At 38.0% G+C, this 24,130-nt stretch overlaps 3 protein-coding genes across 26 annotated transcripts in view; all 3 read left to right on the top strand.

The window, feature by feature from the left end:
* Window positions 1-5,691, top strand: part of IRAG1 (inositol 1,4,5-triphosphate receptor associated 1) — a 98,153-nt gene extending 92,462 nt beyond the window's left edge. For 22 of the 24 annotated variants that reach the window (XM_035327846.1, XM_035327840.1, XM_035327828.1 and 19 more), the window contains 4 exons: window positions 286-353; window positions 2,123-2,242; window positions 3,159-3,290; window positions 4,531-5,691. In XM_035327846.1, the coding sequence (XP_035183737.1) occupies window positions 286-353; window positions 2,123-2,242; window positions 3,159-3,290; window positions 4,531-4,771 (561 nt within the window). In that variant the 3' untranslated portion in view covers window positions 4,772-5,691. Of the gene's footprint in view, window positions 1-285; window positions 354-2,122; window positions 2,243-3,158; window positions 3,291-4,528 lie in introns of all 24 variants that reach the window. The other 2 variants (XM_035327848.1, XM_035327847.1) reach the window with 2 other exon arrangements.
* A 4,655-nt stretch (window positions 5,692-10,346) lies between these two features.
* LYVE1 (lymphatic vessel endothelial hyaluronan receptor 1) lies at window positions 10,347-21,497 on the top strand. The gene is made up of 6 exons (XM_035327851.1): window positions 10,347-10,628; window positions 16,143-16,302; window positions 16,408-16,547; window positions 18,893-19,189; window positions 19,957-20,035; window positions 20,792-21,497. Exons 1-6 carry the CDS (start codon window positions 10,547-10,549, stop codon window positions 20,976-20,978), a joined length of 945 nt encoding a protein of 314 aa, XP_035183742.1. The 5' UTR covers window positions 10,347-10,546; the 3' UTR covers window positions 20,979-21,497.
* A 2,603-nt stretch (window positions 21,498-24,100) lies between these two features.
* Window positions 24,101-24,130, top strand: part of RNF141 (ring finger protein 141) — a 16,684-nt gene continuing 16,654 nt past the window's right edge. Inside the window, exon 1 of the mRNA XM_035326855.1 lies at window positions 24,101-24,119. The gene's annotated coding sequence lies outside the window, so the exon portion shown is untranslated. The remainder of the gene's footprint in view (window positions 24,120-24,130) is intronic.

Genomic DNA, 24,130 nt, shown 5'->3' with positions numbered 1-24,130 from the left:
TGATCAATATATAACGAAGAGAGACTTGATACCTTCTTGGAGGAAAAAAAAAAAAAAAAAATTGTAGAAGGGAATGCCACAGAAAAATTGTTATAGTGCTCAAGTCCAGTGTTTATTGTGTTTATTGTGGGTAGAGGGAGTCACTTGTGAGCTCTGTATTAAAGATACCTTGCTGTTAGGTATGGGAAGAAAACCTAAGTAGCACATCGACTTTGTCATTTTACTGAAGACTCGTTTGAAATTGATTCATGGATGTAGCATTTATTGCTCATTTTCAACTTACAGTCTGAATCACCGAGCAATGGAAGGAGCAATCTAGCATCTACTCCTGTTCTGCCAGCACTTCTAGAGAAGTGAGTTTTCTCTAGGTCATTTCATTACCAATTGAATCTTAGTATGAAATGAAACTGTTACTGGTATAATTTCAATCTTTCCTGACAGAAATTATACAAAGGCATAAGGTATGGAAATCAGTGGCACACTATTGACTCAAGCTGATTCCAAGGTGTGGTAACTATTTTATACTATATCATGGTGTATTGTTTTTTTATGTACAAAGAATTTAGAAGCAGTGTCTCAGAACTAAATCTAGTCTGCTATGATCCAACAGTCATTGAAACTCATGAGGTAAAAGATGCAGCAGGAGATTATACATTTGAGTAGGGCCTACCTTTAGAACTTAGCAAAACTAAGAGTGTTACATATAATACATGTGGATTTTTTATATATATTTTCTGGAATTAATTAATGCTGTGCCTGAAGTTGGTCATGAACAACCCTGGGTATGCATGTTCTTAAATTTTACTGTCAGCATAATTTAAATTCTTCTGCTCTTACCTTCTCAACATATGGCCAGCTGGTAAGAATTATATTTTGAAACACTACAATATCCAGTGTCATGTAGGTTTTGAAATTTACATGAATAGAAAAAAAATGAAACTAAGAAGTATAATTTATAATGTTAGATCATCAAAATTTTATAGAAGTCAAAACAATGGCTAAATTGAATAGTAATTATTTTTTAGTATACATGTAAACGTAAACATTCAGCTAAATTAAAGCAATAGGATTGAAATTTTAGTTTTAACAGCCTGAGAATTTAGTTATAACAGCCTAAGAAGTTTGTATTAAAAAAAAAAAAAAAATAGAGATACGAAACTTTTTTTTTTCCAGGCTGTTAGAGAAGCCAGTATCTCAATGTCTATATTTTTCTAGGACTTATAAATTGCAACAAGATCCACAAAGGTGGATGATATGAAAACATGATACTGGGATGAGAACAGAAAGCATATTCAATCTGTTGTACAAGATCTTTGTAAACTATTAACATTATGGATACAAGTATTTTTGCATTTGCAAACCCTTGTGTGTGTACACATTATTCTTATATCTAATCTATGTAGAAAGCATAAATAAAATTGTCAGGCACCTTTCCAAATACTTAGCTCTTTCAAGAAATGTTGCATATTCTAAGGAAGCTGCTTGCTGATGTTTCAGAAGTAAAACATAGTAACAAATCAGTGATGTTTTTTAATTAATAATACTATTACTTTGGTGTTTTAGACTGCTTACAGTACCACAATACAATATCTGAAATGCTAAGTTGAATTAAAGTTTGATAGGATGCTTTAAATATTGTGCAAATTAAAAATTTAAAGGAATTCAGATCACAAGTCAGTACAGGATATTGACTTTCACATACTTCAGATGAGTGCTGAGAAAGGAAAAAAAATATCTTATGTCTTTGTTTTATCTCTGTACTTTACGAAAAATGAAAATATGCAACAAGTGGAAAAACAAAAGCTATGAACTATGGCAAAAAGCATTGCCAGTGGTTGTTACAGTTTAACAGAACTCTGCCAGATTCAGATCATCTTTTGAAGCTGTACAGAAATTCTGAAGGAAAAGAAAAAGTATTAATATTTCTTACTGGTTCAATTAGAAAAAGTTATCAAACGTCAGATTTTCCTTCAGTTTTTCTTCAGAGATCCTTATGGATTGATCATTACAGAATCAGGAGTCACACAAACTGAATATACTCCAAATACAATACCTTTCATCAGTGGTGTGTTTTTTTTGTTTGTTTGTTTGTTTGTTTTTGTTTTTTTTTTTGTCTCGGCAGTGGAAAGACTAATGGAGAGCCTGACTGTGAAACCTCAACTTCTGCACTAACACAGAGTGGGTTGGATGAGATCAATCCTGAAACTAAAGCCAAGATAGAAGAGGAAGCATATAACAAAGGGTGGGAATATTTTACGTGAACTAAATCTTAAATATGTGCTACCAGATGTATTCTTTATTGTGTGATTCTAAATGCTAAATAAGCAACATAATTGATATAAGCTCCAAGAAGATGGTCACAATTGAAGCAGGATGGGATGCAATGTGAGTGAGCATCACTTGTATCTGCATTGTGGCTGTTCACTTTCATCCATTATTTATGTTAGCCAGTCTGGGGGAGAGCAGTTAGAGATTCTGAGTTAGATGGGTGTTCATATGTTGATAGTACACAGCTTCACAATAGGACAACCCAAAACAACTTTCTAAAATGCTTATTCTGAAAGGTGTATGTGGAAATGAACAGAGTAGACATCAACTTTTATTTGTGTGGCAAATTGCTTTACAGAACATGTCTAGGGGCAATTAACAACGTTGGCATCTATTGCTTCCACATGTCAAGCAAAAAACTTAGTGTAGGGAGACAAAAGTTTGGATCTCATTCTGCAGATCCAAAGTCATCTATCTTTTGCATTGATTTCTATCTATTCTCAAAAACAAAACAAACAAACAAAAAGAGTAGGTGGTCAAAACGATTAAAATAACAATAAGCAGAAATGCTCACTTTACTATAGACTGTACTATAGTGCTCTGCTAAGGACTATAACCTTTTTTCTTTTGCAAGATAAGATTTGCTAATAGAACTAAAATAACCCTCTATTGCTTTTTCAGGATTTACTAATAGATCTAAGATAATCCTCTATTAAGGAAGTGTGGCTCTGTGGCATATTCATAGTCTTTAGCTCATCTTTTCACTTGTTTGAGTGCTACAGCAACACTGTGTTTTATTGTACGTGACAAAATGTAAAGCTAATTTTTCTTTACATAGGAACATGTTTATGTAGCAGGCTAGACTAAGAAAAGTTCTTTTTGTGTTAAAGCTATCAGGAAGGCTTGAAGAAAACCAAAGAACTTCAGGAGCTGAAGGAAGAAGATGAAGAGACACCAAAAGAAAGTCATGATGAGCACGAAGAAAGTGAAAATGATGATGAGATAAAAAAACTGAAAAGCAGGTGATACACTGGTGTGATGTGTCCATACAATAAGAGCCACTTTGTATTTCTGGTACCCAACCATGTATATTTTATGCTATTATCTGAGCATGTTTTCTTCCGGTCTAGGGAAGGATTTTGCAAACAACTAATTTCACAGAATGGCATATTCCATGTTAGTGCAGTTGAGGAAAATAATAAAATAAAATCCACAAAAGTTTTTTAGATGCTAAAGTGCATCTCTCAGTAGACATGCATTGCCTTATGAAAGTTGTAATTCAGGAATGTGATGCCCCAGTTTGTGTCATATGTCATTTCCAAAAGGTCCTAGCCACTCTATTCACCTAAGAATCTTTCAGTACATCTACAAGCTGAATGCAGATTAACATGAACTCCTCAGCTATGCTGGACTCAAGGCAGATACTTGCTCCCTCTAGAATCTCTATAAATGCTGCAGAACATTATGCTGGAGTTAGCATAGCCTGCCTTTCAGCAGAGGGACACATTTGTTACATTCATCTGTACCCGATGCTCTTTGCCTATGGTACGGACCCTTGAATCCTCTGCATATCATACCTGAAGCATTTGTACCTGACTGAAAAACTTTTCTGAAATTTTCAGCTTTTTTAGAGTTGATTGTTTCCCACGTGGTTCTACCAACCCAATTTGATATACCTGCAATTTCCTGCATTTTTAAAAGCAAAGAGACTTTTGCATTACAGAGGAATTGAATACTGGCCAAAGCAAGTAATATGTCTAAACCCAAAATAAGGTAGGGACCTCTACCTGATCCCAAGGGACTCATTCCCAGATTATTATGATTATAAACATCCGTTAATTTGATATTTCAGCCATGTTCAGAAGGGCAGCCATCTCACTAGTCATTAAACTCTTAGGATGAGATGTTTAGAATATATTATTATGAATACATGAATACATGAATATATGAATATATTATAATGTTTAGCTTAATTGAGCAAGCTGTGAGCAAGGCAGAATTTAAAATTGTGTCAAGCTCTGAGATCTGCCAGTTGACAGGTGGGAGAAATAGAAGCCAAGGTTATGGCTTGGTAGCTGTCTACAGTCATCTTGCAAATATCACCCATATTTGAGTGTCCAGTTACTCTTGAAAGAACTTAAGTTCTTTGTCTTTGGAGGAGAAGCGATGCACAGTACATCTATGAAACATCTCAAATTTAAAAGCTTAAGGTAATTGATTTGCCTAATATTACTATATAACTGTTTCCTTTTTGTTTTACAGCAGACTTGAAGTCATCATTAATTATTTATATATTCTGTACCCCAAACTGTGTAAACACTGGAATGTGGTATGGCTGGTAGTGGCTGCGATAATCATTTTTGCTGTGGTGTTGGGAATCTACCATTCATACAACTCCTGTGACGAAATATCAGAGGGAGCTGAAGGCAAAGCCAGCTGTTCTGCTGTTCATCAATATTCATGGTGGAACTCAGGATTCCAACATGAGCAACGCACTGAATAATAAATGAACAACATGTATTTATGATACAGGAGAAAGCACAGTATTAGAACACAGTTGGTAAAGGTAGTGCTTAGTCATCTTTATGCTTGGTGTATGTCATCTGTTGCACAAGTGAGTTATTCCACCCCAAAGTTTGAGGATACGTTATGAACGTTGCTTGCCAAAATGATAATTTGGTAAAGAATTATGTTTGTCTTCTTACTGTAAATGACTGATGTGATTAAAGTAATATGTAATCATGATAAGGTTGTGGCAGTAATCAGCAACCAGCAAGAAAAACTTACACAAGATGTTGACAACTCTCTTATGGTTTTGAAGAAAAATCATTAAAACTATATTTGCAGTTAGTGCTTTACTTTGCAATTCCTGAATTTGTGTTTTGGTCAGGTTTTGTTGTTGTTCAAGTATTAATGGCATTTAATTCCTTTGGGCTTTAAAAGTCTAATGTTTTTATTCATTATAATTGGGTAGAAATAGAAAGCCTTCTATGTCATGTTAAAATGATCAGACCACATGCCTTGCTGATACAGTAATTTCATAAGCGGAATTATCTGTATGGTTATTTAAATGGAATACTAAGTACCTATTATGACACACTTTAAGAATGGGACCACCTCTTTTTTTGAGTAGGATATACAACAAAACCTAAAATGAAGTCTAGGTAGTACAGTTGATATTGTCCAATAGATCTTGGAACTTCTGAGGTATCACAGACATGCTTTGTAACAAATTTTGCTACTTATCTGAACAATTGTGTGGCTTATGCCACTCAGTCACTAAACATTACAGCAAAAAGTAATTGTTTAGACAATTAGATGTGTTGCTGAAGTCCAATATACATCAGTCTTGGATATGGAACACATGTCCAATCCCTCAAAAAAGAAAAAAAAAAATCTTCAAACCTGTCTGTAATCACAGATTATGATAATCACAGTAAATGGACATATTGTTAATATTAGAAATGGATGTCATTTGAGATCTGTAGTAGGAACATAGTTCTGTACACTGCCAAACCATACAGGTGCCTATATGAGTGAGGACATGAAAGTAGTGATGACCATAGAGGTCACTGCATGTTTTAGTAGTTAATTTTCAGAATCTTATGCCAAGTATATAACTATTTTGATAAACTTTCAAAGCTAAACTACCAGGTCATGGCAGATTAATCTTTGCCCAGATTTTTCAACAGATTTTTCAACAGTTTTGCCTGTTTGGGAGTTGTGAGTTGCTACCGAGGAATACGAAAACCTGCAATTTTTAGACATAAGCAGTTTCAAAAGGGTGAAGCCATTATCCCAAAAAAGAAATCCATGCCTAGGACTGAGACCAAAACGTATGTCACTCAAGGTATATACCATATGTACCTGCCAAACACCACTTCTGATTAAAAATGAACTATGTTTGTCTTCCATAGCTGTATGCTTGAATCTAACCACAATATCAAAATCAGTGTGGCACTTAATTGCACTCTTGTGTCTTGAATTCTTTTGGCACATTCTGACTAACAAGTCTGTTTTACGGACAAATAAGAACATTATGAAGTACTGTAATTTCAGCTCAGATGTGGATAATGTAGGCTTATTTTCTTTTGGTGTAAACACTGAAACTCAAGCTAACCATCACAGAAAAGGTTTCTAATGCAATCAGAAATTTAGTTCATGTGTCTGGCACTAGTAACAAATGTCCTGCTGGTGAATTTTGTTTTTTGCATCTCTAGCTACATCTTTGTTAAAATAAAAATACATGGAGAAGGGAGGGGGGAAAAAATAAAAAAAATAAAGGTAGACCATTACCAACTTTGGGGGGAAAAGTAAGTAAATCCATAAGCAGTTGGTAGTTTGTTTTTTTGTGTGTGTGTGTGTGTGTGTATCTGTGTGTGTGTGTATATATATATACATATATATATATATATAACATATATATAACATATATATATATATACACATTTTTGTTTTGTTTTGAGGAGTAAAGTATAGAGTGTTTAAGGAAGTTCAAAAAGGATAATGGGAAAGTGTCATTTGGTCTGATACTGTAATTGCTAAAGAATAAGACCAAAGAGAGTTTCTTGCAAATTACTTGGTATATGTTTAAAGTATCTAATTATTAAGAAGTACTGTGACATTTCATGTACTTCCATTATTTAAAGAAACTTGTCAGTGGCTCTTTCAATACTTATTTATTAGAACCAGCTTCTTTAACTTAAAAATCTTTAGAAACAGTGTTGGTAACATAATAAGGCAATAAAAATTCTGGGTAAATAGTCCTGAAGATTCAGAATCTTATATGCCAAAAAATATAGCACATACTTGAGTTTGACAGTGGACATGTTAGTGTACTGAGGAAAAATTGTTAACAATGCCTCTATTGAATTTATTTGCTCTTATTCACCTCTGCACTGATATTGATCCAACACCCTATTTTAAGTACATGTAGAAAGTTATTGATATCAATAAGACTCTACAACTGCTTAATGTTAGGCATGTGCAAAATTTCTGTTAGTCAGTGTGTGAACAGGATCTTCATTCTCTTTTGGAATTCTGCACATGGGCTTTTCGCGGACTTTTTGCATAAGGGCAAATTTCCATAAGTAGTTGTACTGATTAGAACTGAATTACTTGCATGTCTAAGGTGAGTGTAATTTAGCCACAAAGTTACTAATTGTTATGGGGAACGGACAGAAAGAGGCAAGAGATTTCAATGGGGATTAAAAGATGAAGTTGATGAAAATATATATATTTCTTTGTTTGTTTTTTTTTTTTTTATACCTAGTTGGAGAAAACCGTCCACTAAAAATGACAGACCACAGTGACTAACAGCACATTAAATATTTTTGCTTACATTTTTCAGTTAATTAATGAAGACACATTTTTTGATAGAAAACTAGGTTGAGATCAAAACCTATTCTAGATGTAGCTTTATCTGTTGGATATTAATTTTCTTTATCTGTTTAAAAAAAACAGCAACACGTTTTTTTAAAAAAAACTTCTGTGTTCAAAGATCACATCAGATAACAAGAAATAGATTTATTATTTATGCTATTAATATTGAAATAGTTTTCTTGAGGTGCAATATTTATTTTTTTGTTTTAACAAGACACGTTTTATTGTTTCTCCTGCACAGCACAGATGTTTCTAGTAAGAGGAATTTTAAAAGAACACTATTTTTGTGTATCATATTTATATTTGTAGCATTGTAAGATTTTGCACCAGTGTGCTGGTATTGTACTGTATAGTATCACATACTTGAGTTTTGAAATAAAAGTATGGTTTCAAAGTCCTCAATGTTGCTACTTAAAGATTTATTTTTCATATGTGCTCTGTCTGCATATTAATGGCTATCTTCTTCTGAAATGCCAACTTCATAATGTAGTGTCATGTTACACATACCAAAGATCTTGTTCTTAGTCTTTCAGTTCTTCAGAAAAATGATATAGAAGGATCAAGCAAACTCCCATTTTGATAAAGTGTTTGTAAGCAGGGTCATCCTTGTCATATCCTAAAAACAAATGAGAGGAAACTGAAATATCCTGGAGAGAGTTTAACTCCTGCTTCAGAGAGAGGCTGCGGGTTGCTGAGGAGATGGAAGATTGAAAGGTAAAGGAGACTGTGAGGTTAGGATTCTTTGAGTGGTGTTCTTGTTGGCTTGGGAGGCCTGGGAAGCCTGGGCTTTGTGGCGATCTGAACTGCCAGATCTTCAGGAAAGAGACGGCTCTATTTCTGTGAAGAACATACTTGTGACAGCTGAATCTCTGGTGGCCTGTTTCAGGGAGACAAACTCTGGGACAATGACAATCTGGAAAGGAATGGCTGTTACCAGGAAAACAGACCCTCTTATTTGTATTTTTCACATAAACATCTTTTTCTTCTTAACTTCTTTCTATTTCCATTGTTGATGCTTCAGGGTTCCTTTAGAAAGGATTGTAGAGAACAGTCTGTTCTCCCCAGCACAAAAGTCTTCTGTTTAGCAATGCTCAACTTTTTGAAGCACATAGATATGAGCTGATGGGATTTTCTTTATAGCTTACAATAAATATTTTGGCCAAATGCTTATTAAACACATTCAACAGAAAGCTGTTTGTTTGTTTTTGCACCAGAGAAGTTAAGATAAAGACCCGTAAACAATTTAGAAACCTTTTGTTAGCTTTGCAGTCCAGATTAGTGATCTTCCTCATAATTTTGCAAGAGCTGACAAGTAAAAAGGAAGAAACCGACCAAAAAAAAAAAAAAAAAAAAAAAAAAAAAAAAAAAAGTTAAGGCTCATTTCATCATTCTATTTTTTTTCTCTCCAAATCTGTATTTTGCTCTAACAAAACCAAAGGAACTTGTATTTTTGTTAAGTGTTACCAAGGTGTTCATCTCATATTTTTCAGCTAAAAATTGTATTTAACATCAAGAATGTTGACAGAGTTTGACTAAAGGAGCTTTGCTGCAATGAGAACAATTGGCATAAAGTGGTAAATCGTGACAGGACAATTAGCATGCAATTTTAAAATGTCTCTCTTGAGAAATCCAGCTTTGGAAGTAATTTTTCAGGGTAGGGAATATTTAGCAGTTCAAGGTAAGCATGGAGATGGTCAGGTGTTGTGTACTATTCTCAGTGTTTTACTGTCACAGACCGCTAATACATGAGAGCAGCAGAATAACTAGTAATTTCTCCTATATCATGGATTGAAGTGAATTCATTTAGAACTTGCTTCAGTTGACAGTCTGATTACAGTATTGCAGATTGTCTCTAGAAGCATGTAAGTATAGCACAACAGAGGCAAAACAGAAATTAGAGTAAGAAATTTGTCTCAGATCTCAAGGAGCTTTGCCAACATTCAGTTCCAAACCACAGCCCAAACACAACCAGATCTTAAATTTCTTTGCTGGTAGTAGAGACATCATTTCATTAACCACAGCAGCATCTGCCACTGGGCTCTGTAGATGTCTGTATGGTAGTATCCACATAACCGTTGTATATGCTGCTGTAAAAATGGGACCTGTGCCACATTTCTCTACTAATACTTTCTGAAGGTTGACTAAGTTATAGCAGCCGGGATTATCTGTGATTTGAATCAGTTTATTGAAATAACTGTTTATTGGAACTTCACAGAAGACAGATGTGATAGGGACAATGGTGAAAGCCAGTCCCCTAGAGTCTCACAAGGAATCCCATTTAGCACATCTCCAAATCTGTTCAAAACCAACTATCAAATTACCTCTGCATTATGATACCTATTTCTGCATCGCAACTCTCAGGCAAAGGAAGGTAAAAGCACTATATCAAGGCATAGAGGACAGTGGGGAATGGATGCTCTTCTAACTCTAAAAGAAAAATGCTCATTTTTGTTCTCTTTGCTGTGATACAATAGATAATTATGTTTATTTACCAGATAAATAGACAGCATGAGTAATGTGTTGTTAATCAGTAAAACAGGAAAAAATAACAAAAGAAAAACTTTCAGAGTGTTTACTGACTTAGCAGTCTACCAGTCTTATCTCCCTTCCTCAGCTGTGTTTTCTGCGTCAGCAGTAGTTAAATTTTCCAGCAAATACTGAAAGAGTTAAAGGTGATTAGGGATTTCCAGTCAGTGACCTCACCTTTGTGTGGGATAGTCAACACATTTGCTCTGACATCCTTTCTATGAAGCAGTGCAGTGACAGCTGGAAGTTGCTTTCAAGAAGTCATCTCAAAGGCAGATTCAAAGGTAGTCTGACAGTATCCAACATCTTACCTTTTCTCAGCACAGAAGACAAATCACCTTGAATTTCTCAATTTTCCAAGTCTGTGACAATGACAACTTATTTTGGAGTTACCTCAGCAGTGTTTTCAGTCTGGGTTATGACATTCATGGCTCAAAATTACTTTATAACAGGTATGTAAAGTTCCACTTTTTAAAATATCCTAGTTGAACAGTAAAGTACTCACAAATATATATATATATATTTGCAAACCAAGTGGGGAAAAGTGTCTGTTTGAAGATAGGCCTGCTAGCATAGGAAACCACAAGATTTTCATAATATAGATTTTCATAATATGCAATGAAAAATACTCTAACATATAGGGGAAATCTTTCACTCTTTGTCTAATGATTTGATAAGCTCAAGTGCTATGTAAATGCTATAGAACTGCTTGTTCTAGAATTTCGGTTGTGCCTTTAGGATTAAGTTTGGAACTATTGAAATGTGACTTTATATTATTGAAGACACCATAGCAAATAGTTTTACACAATCCTCAGAAAGCATGTGTGTGAAGCTAGATCTGTGAAAATGCTATTGCTATTGTTAATGTTTTGTTTTGTTTTGTTTTTTTCCTCTGATTTGGCAATATCCTGACAGACTCTTGATTTGCAAAATTGAAGGAAATGTGTGCCAGGATCTTGTGGTTCATCCCCAGAGCAGGCATGCTTGTATCTGGTGAATACAATGCAGGAGTTTCTATTCTATATAAACTATCTGTCTGAAAAATTAGCAGTGGGAATTGCCAACTTCAAATTTTATCATACAGTTCTTAGATAACCCACTTCCCTCAATGCTATTGTATGTGCCTATTTTTGAATCAGGGTCATGTAATACTCCTTTCTTATGTAAGTTAGGGAAATGTGGATGCCTCATAACCTTATGTATTGGGCTTACATGCCAAGGGTTTGGTAGTGGGGGGCTGCAGGGCTTGTCCCTGTGAGCAGAGCCCAGCAGCTGCTCTGTATCAGATAGCAGTTTAATCTGGCTGCAAAAGGAACCTGCTGCTGGCCAGGGCTGAGCCAGGGAGCAACGTTGGTTTGACCTCTGGAAGAGCAGATTTAAGAAAGAGGAAAATAAATAAATAAATAAACACCCTGCTGACCTGCTGTTCAACAGCAGCTGGGAGAAAGAGGAGTGAGCACGAGCCCTGCAGAGCCCAGGGTCAGTGCAGCAGGAGGGCAGGAGGTGCTCCAGGCAGGCAGCAGCAGTTCCCCTGTGGCCTGTGGAGAGGCCCCTGGTGGAGCAGGCTGTCCCCCTGCAGCCCATGGGTCCCACACAGAACAGATCTCCACGCTGCAGCCTGTGGAGGGGCCCCCGGTCCAGGTGGATGTGGCCTGGAGGAGGCTGCGGCCCATGGAGAGCCCCCGCAGGAGCAGGCCCCGGGCCAGAGCTGCAGCCCGTGGAGAGGAGCACACGTAGGAGCAGGGGGCCTGTGGGGAGCTGCTGCCCATGGGGGACCCGTGCTGGTGCAGTTTGCTCCTGGGGGATGGACCCCATGGTACAGAGCAGTGTGGGAGCAGTTCTCGAAGAGCTGCAGCCTGTGGGCAGCCCCTGCAGGATCAGTTTGGGAAAGACGGCATCCCGTGGGAGGGACCCCACGTGGAGCAGGGGCAGAGAGGGACCGTGAGGGAGCGGCAGAGAAGAGGTGCTACAGACTGACCGCAGCCCCCATTCCCCTGCACTGCTCAGAGTAAAGAGGTAGAAGAGGGCAGATGGAAGGAAGGTGTTTTTAGTGTTAGTTTCTCACTATTCTAGTCTGCTAGTTATAGGTAACAAGTTAGTAGTTTCCCTATGCTGAGTCTGTTTTGCATGTGAAGGTAACTGGTGAGTGATCTCCCTGTACTTAACTCAGCCTTTGAGCCCTTTCCATTTTATTTTTTCCCCCTTTTCCTTCGAGGAGGGGGAGTACGAGAGCGGTTATGGTGGAGTATGGCTGCCCTGACAGGTAAAATTACCCCACCCCAGTAGCTGCCAGGATATCTGTAGATACCAAATGTATATCAGATGTTTCCAGATGTTTCATTGTAGGAGTAAATGTTTGTTCTATCCAAGAACACTATGTCATTGTTGCAGATAATTGATTTTCGTATCTACAGAAAAGCTTCTGAAAGCGACTGGGCTTGAGTGAATTAGATGCTCAAGTCCTGTTGAAATTCTATGGTTGAGGTACTTACTAACAACAGTAGATTCTTCTACAGATCCCAATCACACTGAATTTATTTTTGCTGGGGAAACAGCTTAAACTATCCTTTCCAACTGTTAGGATATCCTTAGTTCCCATCTAAGCCTCACTTAGGGTACTTACTCATGCACCCTCAGCTCATCAGTTCATTGTTCCCGTTAATCTCATGGCCCACCTGCAGTTGTGCCTTGGAGCTCTGTATGCCTGTGCCCAGTCCAGCTGGATCCTGTGCTGTTTTGCTGCTGGGCTTCACAGATGGGACCATAGGTAGCCTTGTCTCCAGGATGGACTTCAGGCATGTGCTACAAGTAGCACCTTCTCTTGCTGTTCCCAAATGAACTTTCTGATGAACCCTGCATCTGACATGTTCTCTTTCTCTCTGCTAGTGCAGAGAAGCTGCCACAAACCTGCCACAGTGTGGCCCTGCTTAGGTACCACAGGGCTGTGCCCTGGTTGGTGGGGCACTGTCCTGCCTGTGCTACTGTCACCCACAGCTTCTACGGTTCTGGCTCATCTCTTCTTGTGGAACAGCCTCACTGTTGCTGCTCCCTGACATCAGCAGCCAAACTCAACTCTCTAACATATCAGAGTGAGGGCCTGGGTCAAAGAAGAGATCAAGAAACAACAGCTTCTCCGAAAAGCAAGAGGAGAATTCATGCACAGTAAATGCAATACCTGTACCCTGCGCAAATTATTTTCTTCCTGTCCTGTGACAAATTTGTCTTGTGAGATTCTTCTGTCCGTTTTTTCCCACCTTTCGCAGTAAAATTACTGTTCACAGAGGACCCAAAACACAGACGTCCTGTTACTAGTAGATAAACTCAATAGAGCAAAGCTAAAAGGACACGTGGGCAACTTGTGGACCCAAAAGGATAAGCTTCTATAGGATTAGTCTGTCTCCTGTACAAACTCAGTCATCTTTAGTACAGAAGTCAGAGGTCATTTAAGAGGTGATGAAAAGTTTTGAAGAGGTTACTCTTCTCTTTATGGATTTCTTTTGCGTACTGTAAACCCATCTGGAATATAGTTTGAAGCTGAAAACATTTCCAAAATGTTTCTTTCACTTCTCCATTATGTTTTAAAGAGCTTAGTAAATTCTAAGATAAAACTTTGGTCCATGTCCTACAATCACTTTTCTTACCACTTAAGACTTAATTTTCTGTTACTGAATTTACATATTTATTGTGTTATCTATCTATTATACAATTCTCATGTAAAAAATACTTGTCCTGTAATTGATTTACTAAAGACTGTAACAGTTTACAAGCATCTAGGCAACTTCCGACGGTTTCAGGAAATTCCATTCAATCAGCTGCGCAGCTTTATTTTAAATTTGTGAAGCTGGTCATTGAGAAACCCATACTCAACATAATGTTTTTAAATATATATATATATATCAGTTCAAATGTAAAGATAGAAAAATAATTGACTAATTAACCAAACAGAGTCACGTCTGAGTATAAAAAGTAGTAGAGGAAGAAAGGAATTAGGCATCCTAGACAAGGAATGGGGGGGCTTGAAAACTATGGAAATGAATTGCAGAATAGCAGCAGCTTAGGTGGAGGAAGATCCAGAAGAAAAAATAATAATCTCAAGAGGACTGGGAGAGTTCCCTGTTAACAAAAGGGAATTTAGAAAACTTAATGTTGGAGTACCTGTCTGACACCAGAAGTAGTTTGAACGAAATGAAGAAATACAGGAGGATATTCATGAAGACATTTGACAGTAACATGGAAGAAATTTGATACTGTGAATCATCTTTACATTGGGACTGCTTGGATAGACTTGAGGTCCTTGATGCCTAACACACACCACTGAGCAACAGTGCTTCTCTGGAGCCTCATACAACATGTCTGGCTGGTCTTACATTAAAGTCAGGCCTGGTTGTTGCCGTGATTTTACTATAGGGACTGCTATGGTATTCACTGTCTTACCTGCTGTGTGTTAATGGGTGGCCAGAACATCCATTGCTGCTGAGATAAATTCACCAAGTTCCATGATTGCTTTACTCAATATTTAAATCCCAATAAACTAAATTTAAGAACATCTCTTATCAAAAGCCATTTCCAACCCCACAACACCCAGTGGGAACAGGACCAGAAAGCCTGCCTTTCTTTTTGCCCTCCACACAAGATGAGACATCTGTTTTTCTCATGGTAGGAGTGGCTTGGCTGCTAGTTCTATGACTTCTTTCATAAAATTCAATTTAACTTCCCTTGCTAAGAAATGATGAGGTGGATCTACAGGTGTCATTTAATTTTCCCTTAAGAGTTTGTGGACTGACTGCTGTCTGATGCACAGGTTTTATGAAGTGTTCATTAGTGTATGTACCTGGGAGGCACAGAGTCTGGAAAGGAAATCCAGCAAGTAACAACTTTAGCTATTGCTTATCTGAAATATTTGCAATAAAATGTTGAAATGTTTGCAAGCTTGCATAAATACAAGAAGTGTCCCTACTGTATTCAGTTATTCGAGTTGCATTTTGTTGTTTGTTTTTTTCCTTGATTTTATTTTGCCAAGGTATAAGGATTTTCTTCCTGGGGTATCTGAAGCTGTTTTGAGATGATTTTTTCATACAGGCTATTCCTTTTCATTTAACATGGCATTACTGAAGGTAACTCAAAAAAAAAAAAAAAAAAAAAAAAATTTCTAGCATGTGCTTCTGGGGAAACATGGAGACAAAAGAGTATTATCTTTTTCCATGTCTGTGTCAAATTCTGAATTCTGCCCTGTGTACTTAATACAGATAAAGAAAGACTAGATACTAAGAAACTGGAGCAGGTGTAATCAGACATTAGCTATGCCTTTTCTAGTGCAGGTGTCATGGATATTTTGCAAGTTGTGGCTTTCTGAAAAAGCTGGATGAGTTGCAGAATAATAGTGGAAAAGTGTCAAATTCACCCATGTATCTCCTCTTTTCCTACCACCTGCTTCCTGCCAAGTACTCAGTAAATTCAACACATGACAGTGCCTGGGGAAAAACATATCATGCCAAGCTAGAAAAGAAAGTTAAATTTAGGAGGAATAAGGAACTGTAATAAAATCTTTCTAGTAAGAATGTTATACTGACAGAATCCAGTCTAGTGCTTGAGTACAACTGCTAGTTTTATCATTTTAATTAAAAATAAAAAAATAAAATAAAATAAAAAATAAAAAAAGGAAGAACTGTCTGTCTGATTACTTTTCATATTTTGAATGAAGAAGTTTGACAAATAACAGCAGCTTTACTAAGAAGCTGACTCTGGGCAACAACACAAATACAACTAGATATGCATTTAGTCTAATAACAGTTAAACCTTTTGAAATTCTAGACTATTGAGAAAACTTCTTATTGTATGTCTTTTTGCTAGAAATTACTTTTCTACTATCCTCAAGCTAGAAACTTTTAAGAACGTGCAGTTTGAATTAAATTCCAATAAATGTTAGCATTCAATACTAACCTTGAATATTTATGTCTAAATTACAGGTTCCACGCTTCCACCTTGCAGGATCACAGGTGTAGGTCTTTATCTTGAGGAGAAAGTGAACTTCTCAGAAGCAAGTAATGCATGCAATCAATTGAATCTACAACTGGCAAGTAAAGACCAGGTTGAAAAGGCTTTGAAACATGGCTTTGAAACATGCAGGTATATGATATCAGTTAGCGTCTCATTACCTTCAATGAACTCCTTTACCTAACATGAGGCTGGTGACAAATCTGATATTAAAAGGACTGATGTTTTTTATTGTAGCTATGGATGGGTGAAAGATGGATTGGTTGTAATTCCTCGGCTAATATCCAACAAGAAATGTGGTAAGGGCAATGTTGGACTGGTGCCATGGTATGCTGAACACTTTAAAACATTTATGGTTTACTGCTTCAATTCTTCAGGTATGTAAGAATAACAACTACATTTCTTGTGTTTGGGTTGGATTTTTTTATTTTTTTTAAATATCTGCATGAAAAAAATCGTAACAGATGAGTTCTTATCACCTAGTAGCTATTTTCCCCTGATCTTAAATGTTGTCTAGCTGTATTTAGCTCTGTGGGGGGAAGCTTTCAAGCAATACAGAAGGTCCATTCCGTTCATCCAAATTAATAAGTTGGTGCTGCCATGAAAGCTCTTATAAAAGAGTTGCTTCTACCATTCTGTAATGTCAACACAATACTTTTAATAGATTTTTATTATTTAGGCATTTTGATTTGAAGGACTGTAAATTGAATTGCTGATCACGAGTCAGCAATTTGCCATTGTGGCAAATTTGCCCTTGTGCTGGCTAAGAAGGCCAGGGGCATCCGGGGCTGTATTTGGAAGGGTGTTGCCAGCAGGTCAAGGGAGGTGATCCCCCTCTGCTTAACCCTGGTGAGGCCACACCCGGAGTACTGTGTCCAGTTCTGGGCTCCCCAGCACAAGAGGATTAGAGCACTGAAGCACCTGTTGCATGAGGACAGGCTGAGAGAACTGTGCCTGTTTAGCCTGGAAAAAGAGAAGACTGAGGGGAGACCTCATCAGTGTGTATAATTATCTGAGGGGAGAGTGTTAAGAGCATGGTGCAAGTTTCTTTTCAGTTGTGTCCAGCGACAGGATGAGAGGCAACGGGCACAAACTGAAGCACAGGAAGTTCCAGCTGAATATGAGGGGACACTTCTTTACTGTGAGGGTGACAGAGCACTGGAACAGGTTGCCCAGAGAGGTTGTGGAGTCTCCTTCTCTGGAGATATTCAAAGCCTGCCTGGATGCCATCCTGCACAATGTGCTCTAGGTGATCCTGCTCAGCAGAAGTTTGGGCTAGATGATCTTCAGAGGTCTCTTCAGTGGACCTAAGTTTGCTGAATGGTGAGAAAATAAGAATGTATATTTAACATAGGGATGATTCTGCATTTCTTCATCTTAATAGTTAAACTATTGCCTGTTCTAGGTATGTCTTAGCGAAAACATTTGATAGAAGCTCATTTTGTCAATTTTCTTCGTGGTTGTAATGTCAAAAACATTTGAAAACTATGGCAGAAAAAAAATAAAGAGCCTCTGTCATTTAGGTTTTTATTATAGAATCACAAAACGGCTCAGGTTGGAAGGGACCTTAAAGATCATCTGGTTCCAACCCCTCTGCCATGGGCAGGGACACCTCCCACCAGACCAGGCTGCCCAAAGCCCCATCCAGCCTTGAACACCTCCAGGGATGAGGCATCCACAGCTTTTCTGGGCAACCTGTTCCAGGGCCTCACCATCTTCTGAGTGAAGATTTTCCTCCGAATACCTAAACATCCCTTCTTTTTAGTTTAACAACATTACCCCTTGTCCTATCGCTCCCTGATGAGTCCCTTTCCAGCTTTCTTGCAGGGCCCCTTTAGGTCATGGAAGGTACCTCATAAGGATAAAAGGTACCTAAAATAGCATTTATCTTAAAGTGTGTTATATATTTTGGAATATTTCTGAAGCTTGAATCTGCAGTTAAGCTTTCTGTTCTGCAGGAGGTCGGTGTGTGTGTGTGTTTAATATGGATTATTACTCTAAGTACTGTTCAGGAGGAATAGATTATTGGTATGCAAATACAAAATGAGCATTGCATTTACTCCAAGTGTTTAACTATGTGAGTAATGGTAAAAAGGGCATAATCATAGAATCATAGAATATCCTGAGTTGGAAGGGGCCCATAAGGATCATCAAGTCCAACTCCTCGCACCACACAGGTCTACCCAAAAGTTTAGACCATGTGACTAAGTGCACAGTCCAATCGCTTCTTAAATTCAGACAGGCTCAGTGCAGTGACTACTTCACTGGGGAGCCTTTTCCAGTGTGCAACCACCCTCTCGGTGAAGAACCTCCTCCTGATGTCCAGCCTAAACTTCCCCTGCCTCAGCTTAACACCGTTCCCATGGGTCCTATCACTGGTGATTACGGAGAATAGGTCATCTGCCCCTCCACTCCCCCTCGCGAGGAAGCTGTAGACTGCAATGAGGTTCCCCCCTCAGCCTCCTCTTCTCCAGGCTGAACAGGCCCAGTGACCTCAGCCACTCCTCATATGTCTTCCCCTAGGCCCTGCATCATCTTCGTTACCCTCAGTGTGATAATTGGTGTCTTAGCTACACATATGAAATAAGCATGCCTGATTTGGATAAGGCAACAAATAATTTGCAGAGGGGAATGGCTGGGTAACAATTTCTGTAGATGTGTGTGCAGTAAGTACAAACCTAACAGAAGCATAACCTTTACGTGTTTCCTTTCTCTACTGCAGATGTTCAAATTAATTCATGTATACCAGATCCAACTCCAACTAGACCATCATCAAGCGCAGCAACAGACTTAACTGCCTCTTCAGGCTCAGATTTAACTGAAAACATCACAGTAGTGCCTAACGCAACTGAGACGGAACGAGCCTTGAAAAATGTGAAATTTCGGGTGATATGTGTAACTGAAACAATATTACCAACAGAAGGGACTACTACAAAAATGCCAGAAGAATACTCACCAATTGACTCTCCTAACTACACTTCCCAGGCTGCCTTTAAGAATGATGGCGTTGTCTTTGGAGGTAAAGGCTATGTATGGTAGCTCTTCAGCTAGGAGAGCTGGTTAGTTATATAGATGTTAATAGGAAAACTATTTACTACTGGTTTTGCTTGCCACGCCAGCATACATTTTGCAAAGGCAAATCATACAAGGCAGAGTTTTTTTGTTTGTTTGTTTGTTTTTAATTATTTTTTAAGGTTTTGTTATGACTTTATACTTTTTGATAGTATTTCAGTATGAAATACTAGAAAGCAATTTTGGTTAATGTGATTTGGGGTGAATATATTCCTGAAAAATTCTTAGCTAATACCATGTGCTCAGAGTAACAGAAGAGTCTGCGGGCTCTTAAAAATAATAGAAGCCATGGAATTTTTAAGGAGAATAGTGCTTTGTTCTGCAGGTATGAGGTGTGAATAACAAAGCCTAACATACAGCAACTGAGGAATGGACTAAATATGAGAGAAAATAATTAAAAAAAAAATCTAACTAGAAAGATGATTTGTTACAAAAACATTTTATTGGCAAGTTGTAAAAACTCTCCACTGAGCAGATTAGACAAACATCTGTCATGGACTGCCTAAATACCTGTTTCAATCTCTCAAAACAATGAACAGGAGTAACAAACATTTTGAGATCCCTAATACCTCTGTTCTTCTGCACATCTACATGTATGTACCTCCTACACAAGGAGAATCTTAAGAAGAATCTGGATTTATGTTCATAAGCCTTTAGAAAGTCTGAATTAAGAATAAATAAAAAACTCTATGCTTACTTCACTTTTTCCTCTAGGTATCCCCACAGCACTCCTTGTACTGGCAGTCATCTTCTTCATTATTTCAGTTGTTCTAGCAGTCTGCTACATCAAAAAGTAAGTTTTTTCTTTCTTTTCCCTTGTACTGAGTTAACTTCTAGAGTACAGTCAGTGAATATTTTACTTATATAGCTAATATCAGAGATGTAATGACATAAGCGTAGGACAAAGAACAAAATCTTCATCCCTGCTCTGCAGATAAAGTTTGTTTTTGCTGTTACTATTCCCTTTTTCAGAAAAGCAATCAAGGACAAGTATTACCTATCTTTGATTGATCAAGCATGCCTAGTGTGGAACATTTCTGTGTCTGCCAAAACAGCAACAACACTGAAGTGTTGCTTCATTGAAGTGTGTATCTGTTTATATAAAAGACTGTTTATGCAGCTTTATTTATTTTATTTTTTTTTCAATGTCAGACTTAAGGGAGTAGATGTTACTCTTGTTCACAATATATATATATATATATATATATGTTGAACTAATTTGAGTAACTTATACAGATCTTCAACACAGAAGATCATTAAATATCAAAAAGTTGTATGTATTTCTAACATCCTAGCCCAGCTTGCGTTTTCATTATGTACCACAAATCCTGAATATGCACTGTCTGTTTAAAGGAAAAACCTAATATAAAAATATTTCTTTAAAAAGCATATTGCTTTCACAGTACAATGATCCAGCTTGCCACTATTCTCTGTGGACTTTAGTCTTGAGTATGGCAAGGAAAGCTAATTCTAGATACTTAGCATTTTGAGTAATGCTACCTAACTATGTCAGTGTTGCTGCTTTACTATTTTTTTTTCCTATTTAAAGGTACAAGACAACCTTCCCATTTTCATACAAGAATCAGAAAAAAGAAATGGTTGAAACTACAGCTCTCAAAGAGGCTGAGTCAAATGACAAGACACCTGAGAAGGAAACAAAGAATAATGGAAAAAAGGTAGAAGAGTCTAAATCCAAGCCTGAGGCCACAGTAAAATGTTTAGAAGCAGAAGTCTGAGGAAGAACATACACTTCTTTTTAGAAATACATAAAACAAAGCACACAACTTAGCAATGCTTTTAAACATGGGTGACTGTAAATACTCATGAATTAATATTTTCTCTATCTTAACATATGAAAATGCCTTTTTTAATAATAACAACTGTAAATGCTCTTGCAAAAGAACATGGTCCCTTATCTACCTGAAATAAATGAAACGTCCATATTACAGCTCATTTTTCTTAATAAAGAAGTAAACAGGAATCTGTCGTTAATGACATACAGTGTGTAAGTATTTGCACAGAATTCAGATCAATATGTAATGAAAAAATCCTTTTATCTGGCTGGAGGATGTCTGCTAACTTAATGTCTAAAATAAAATGATATTGTAGCTCTTTATCATGTAGGGTAGTTTATTTCCATTAAGTAGTTACTGTTTTTAAAAAGTCTGTTTACAAACAGAACAACTAAATCCATTTAGAAGTAAAAAATAAAAAACTCTATTAATATATCAGCCCACTGTCATTCAAATATCCAAGAAGAGGATACAAGAATGTTGATGTGTTCATAAATGAGTAACTTTCTTAGGTATCTTCATCTAATTTACTGTTTTATTTATTAGAACCTGTATGGTTTTTATATCACATCTTTGATGGGGAAAAGAACCTTGAAGAACATTGAATTGTATCTCAACAGTTATGTTTAAGGTCTTTGTGGATATTTAAATGTAACTTTCAAAATAAAGACCTCAGGTATTATGGGGGCATTTACAGTACTTCATAAAAACAAACAAACAAACAAAAAACTTTGGTTTGTCTGGGCCATTTATTCTCATGAAAACTGTCTTACAGGAAAAAGAACTCATAACATTAGTGTTACAGAAGTAATTAGTTGATATTATTGAAAAAAATCAGCAATTCATTAAATATTTTCTTAACAAATGGTTTGGACAACCTGTATTTATATGTGAAAGTTTACTGTGGCAAAATAAGTTTCTTTTTAGATAAAGTAGCTTGAAAAAGTCTTAAACAGAATGGCAAGCAAACTGTTCACCTATATGGTATTTTCTACAGTTAGTTATGAACTTCCATTTTTTGATTCACAGAAATTTAATATTTGCCCAGTGGTTATATGTTTCCCTAGATAGCAAGTTACAGGGTAATGCTAATGGCCTACTTGGAGGAATTGCTGTGTTGTTTGGTTTCTTTCCTTCCCTCTTTTTTTTTTTTTTTTTTTTTCTTCTTGATAGCTCAGACAGGGCTGCTGTGTTGATATGTGCCCACCACTGCTGCAGAGAGTGTGTGATTCAATACAGCTCCAGAAACTGCCCATTTTAGAAGTCCATCCACAGAATTTCAACAGAAAAATCTGTAACACAGGCAAGCGCTACGTACAGCCTTTTCCTGATCAGTTAAGTAGTTATTCTTCTTGCAAGGTGCTGTAGGAACACCATGCACCTCTGCTTGCCATGCACTGAAAGCATGCTATGCCACGTGAACACAGAGTAGAGAGCAGGAATTATGCCATCAGGAAAAGCCACAGCCATCAGTTGTCATGTTGGTATCAGAATAGCAAATGGGCTTAAAGATGCAGGCACTGCTAATGGATACAAGGTAATTTTGGACTTTTTTTGTGACATACTATGATTTCCCTTTATGATCTGTCTTTTCCAGTTTTTAGAGATTATAAGTTATTCAGTTTCTTTCTTCTTTTTTTTCACCAGCATGTGAAAATTATCTATCCTCTGTCTTCTACTAATGTTACCTCTGTTCCACAGGTACATAGGTACTAACTTTCTTTTGCCTTAGATCATTGTATACACACCTGAAAAAAAAATCAAAAAATTGTTCTCTAGTTTCCCTCAGCCTGGAAGTTTGCAGCTTCTGTTTTAGATCTAAAAAAGGGATTTTGTGACCAGAAGTGTTTATTTTTATTAAATCTGTATGAGTTTTTTTAGATAGCGCCTTCATGTTTGAGTATCTCTTTTTATCATGTGCCTTAAAAAGTCAGCTTTCATTCCGTCCTTCCTGCTGACGCTTGGCTACGCACAGGGTTTGATGTGCTGCCCTGCATACTGCTTTACAGCCCTTCTGGCACAGGCCCAACTCGGCATCATGGCGTACATCTCCTCTCCCTGGGCCTAGTGAGATGTGTAAAGAACCTGCTTTTGCTTACACAGAATGTATGCCAACATTCTGAAGGCTAAGGTGAGGCTGCTACTGTTCGGTCTGTAATAAAAGCTAGGTATAAACACAACTCACCACGTACTGTATTTGATACTGTCTGTATACAAGTAGTACTCAGTCACATAGGAATGAGTCCAAAAGCTTCTTGCTCATGCTTTAATAGAACTGCAATGGACGTACCACTACAAAGCAAACAGGAAACATTTAATTTCCAGACCATGTATCAAAAAACCCCTAACCCCTTAACAGATAGCACCCCAAGTTTAAGAGGAATCTTTCACCATGTTGTGACTCTCCTCGAGTGTCTTGCTTTTATTTTCTTTACCATTCTCAACAATGACGCTGTTCCTTGATGTCTGACACGGCGTTACGCTCGAGTGTCTTACACGAGCGATTCATTCCACCTTGCAGGAGCTCGGGTGGTGTCAGACATCTGCCACTGGCCCTCTTCGGCTTCCCCCCAGAGGTTACAGATGTTTGCTGACCTTCGGCAAGAGGGGCGGCCGGGCGGCAGGAAACCCAGCCGGCTTCCCTGGCCAGCCCAGCCCCGGCCGGCACTCGGGGTGCCTTTCTCGTGGGAAGCACGGCTGGCTGCGTGGAACAGAAGCGGGCAGGAAGGGGAAGCGCAACTCCTTTTCTCCTAAGTCACACGGAGAACAAAACCTCCGCAATTAAACCTTGAAGCACCAGGATGCGGGTGGCGCGGGGGCTGCTCTAGGATTCCTGTTCCTAAGCGGCGGATCGGCCGTGGGCGTTGGCCGCTTTGCCGTGTGCTTGCTCGGTTGTTGTTTTTTTTTGGAGAAGGGCAGCGAGGGCTGCCCTCAGGCCGCCCTCCCCTCCCCCCCCCCCCCTCGCGGCCCTGCCGCAGTGCCCGGCCGCTGGGCGCCGGCCGCCGAGCCCTGGCAACCGCGCGGCGTCAGCGGGGCGCGCCGGGAACCGCCGGCAACCACCGCCCTGCGCCTGCGCCCAGCGCCGGGGCCCGCGG

Source organism: Oxyura jamaicensis, chromosome 5, assembly GCF_011077185.1.
Source record: "Oxyura jamaicensis isolate SHBP4307 breed ruddy duck chromosome 5, BPBGC_Ojam_1.0, whole genome shotgun sequence".
Classification (NCBI taxonomy): Eukaryota; Metazoa; Chordata; class Aves; order Anseriformes; family Anatidae; genus Oxyura; species Oxyura jamaicensis.
The sequence above is the reverse complement of the archived record's forward strand: the minus strand, read 5'-3'. Positions and strand labels throughout refer to the sequence as shown.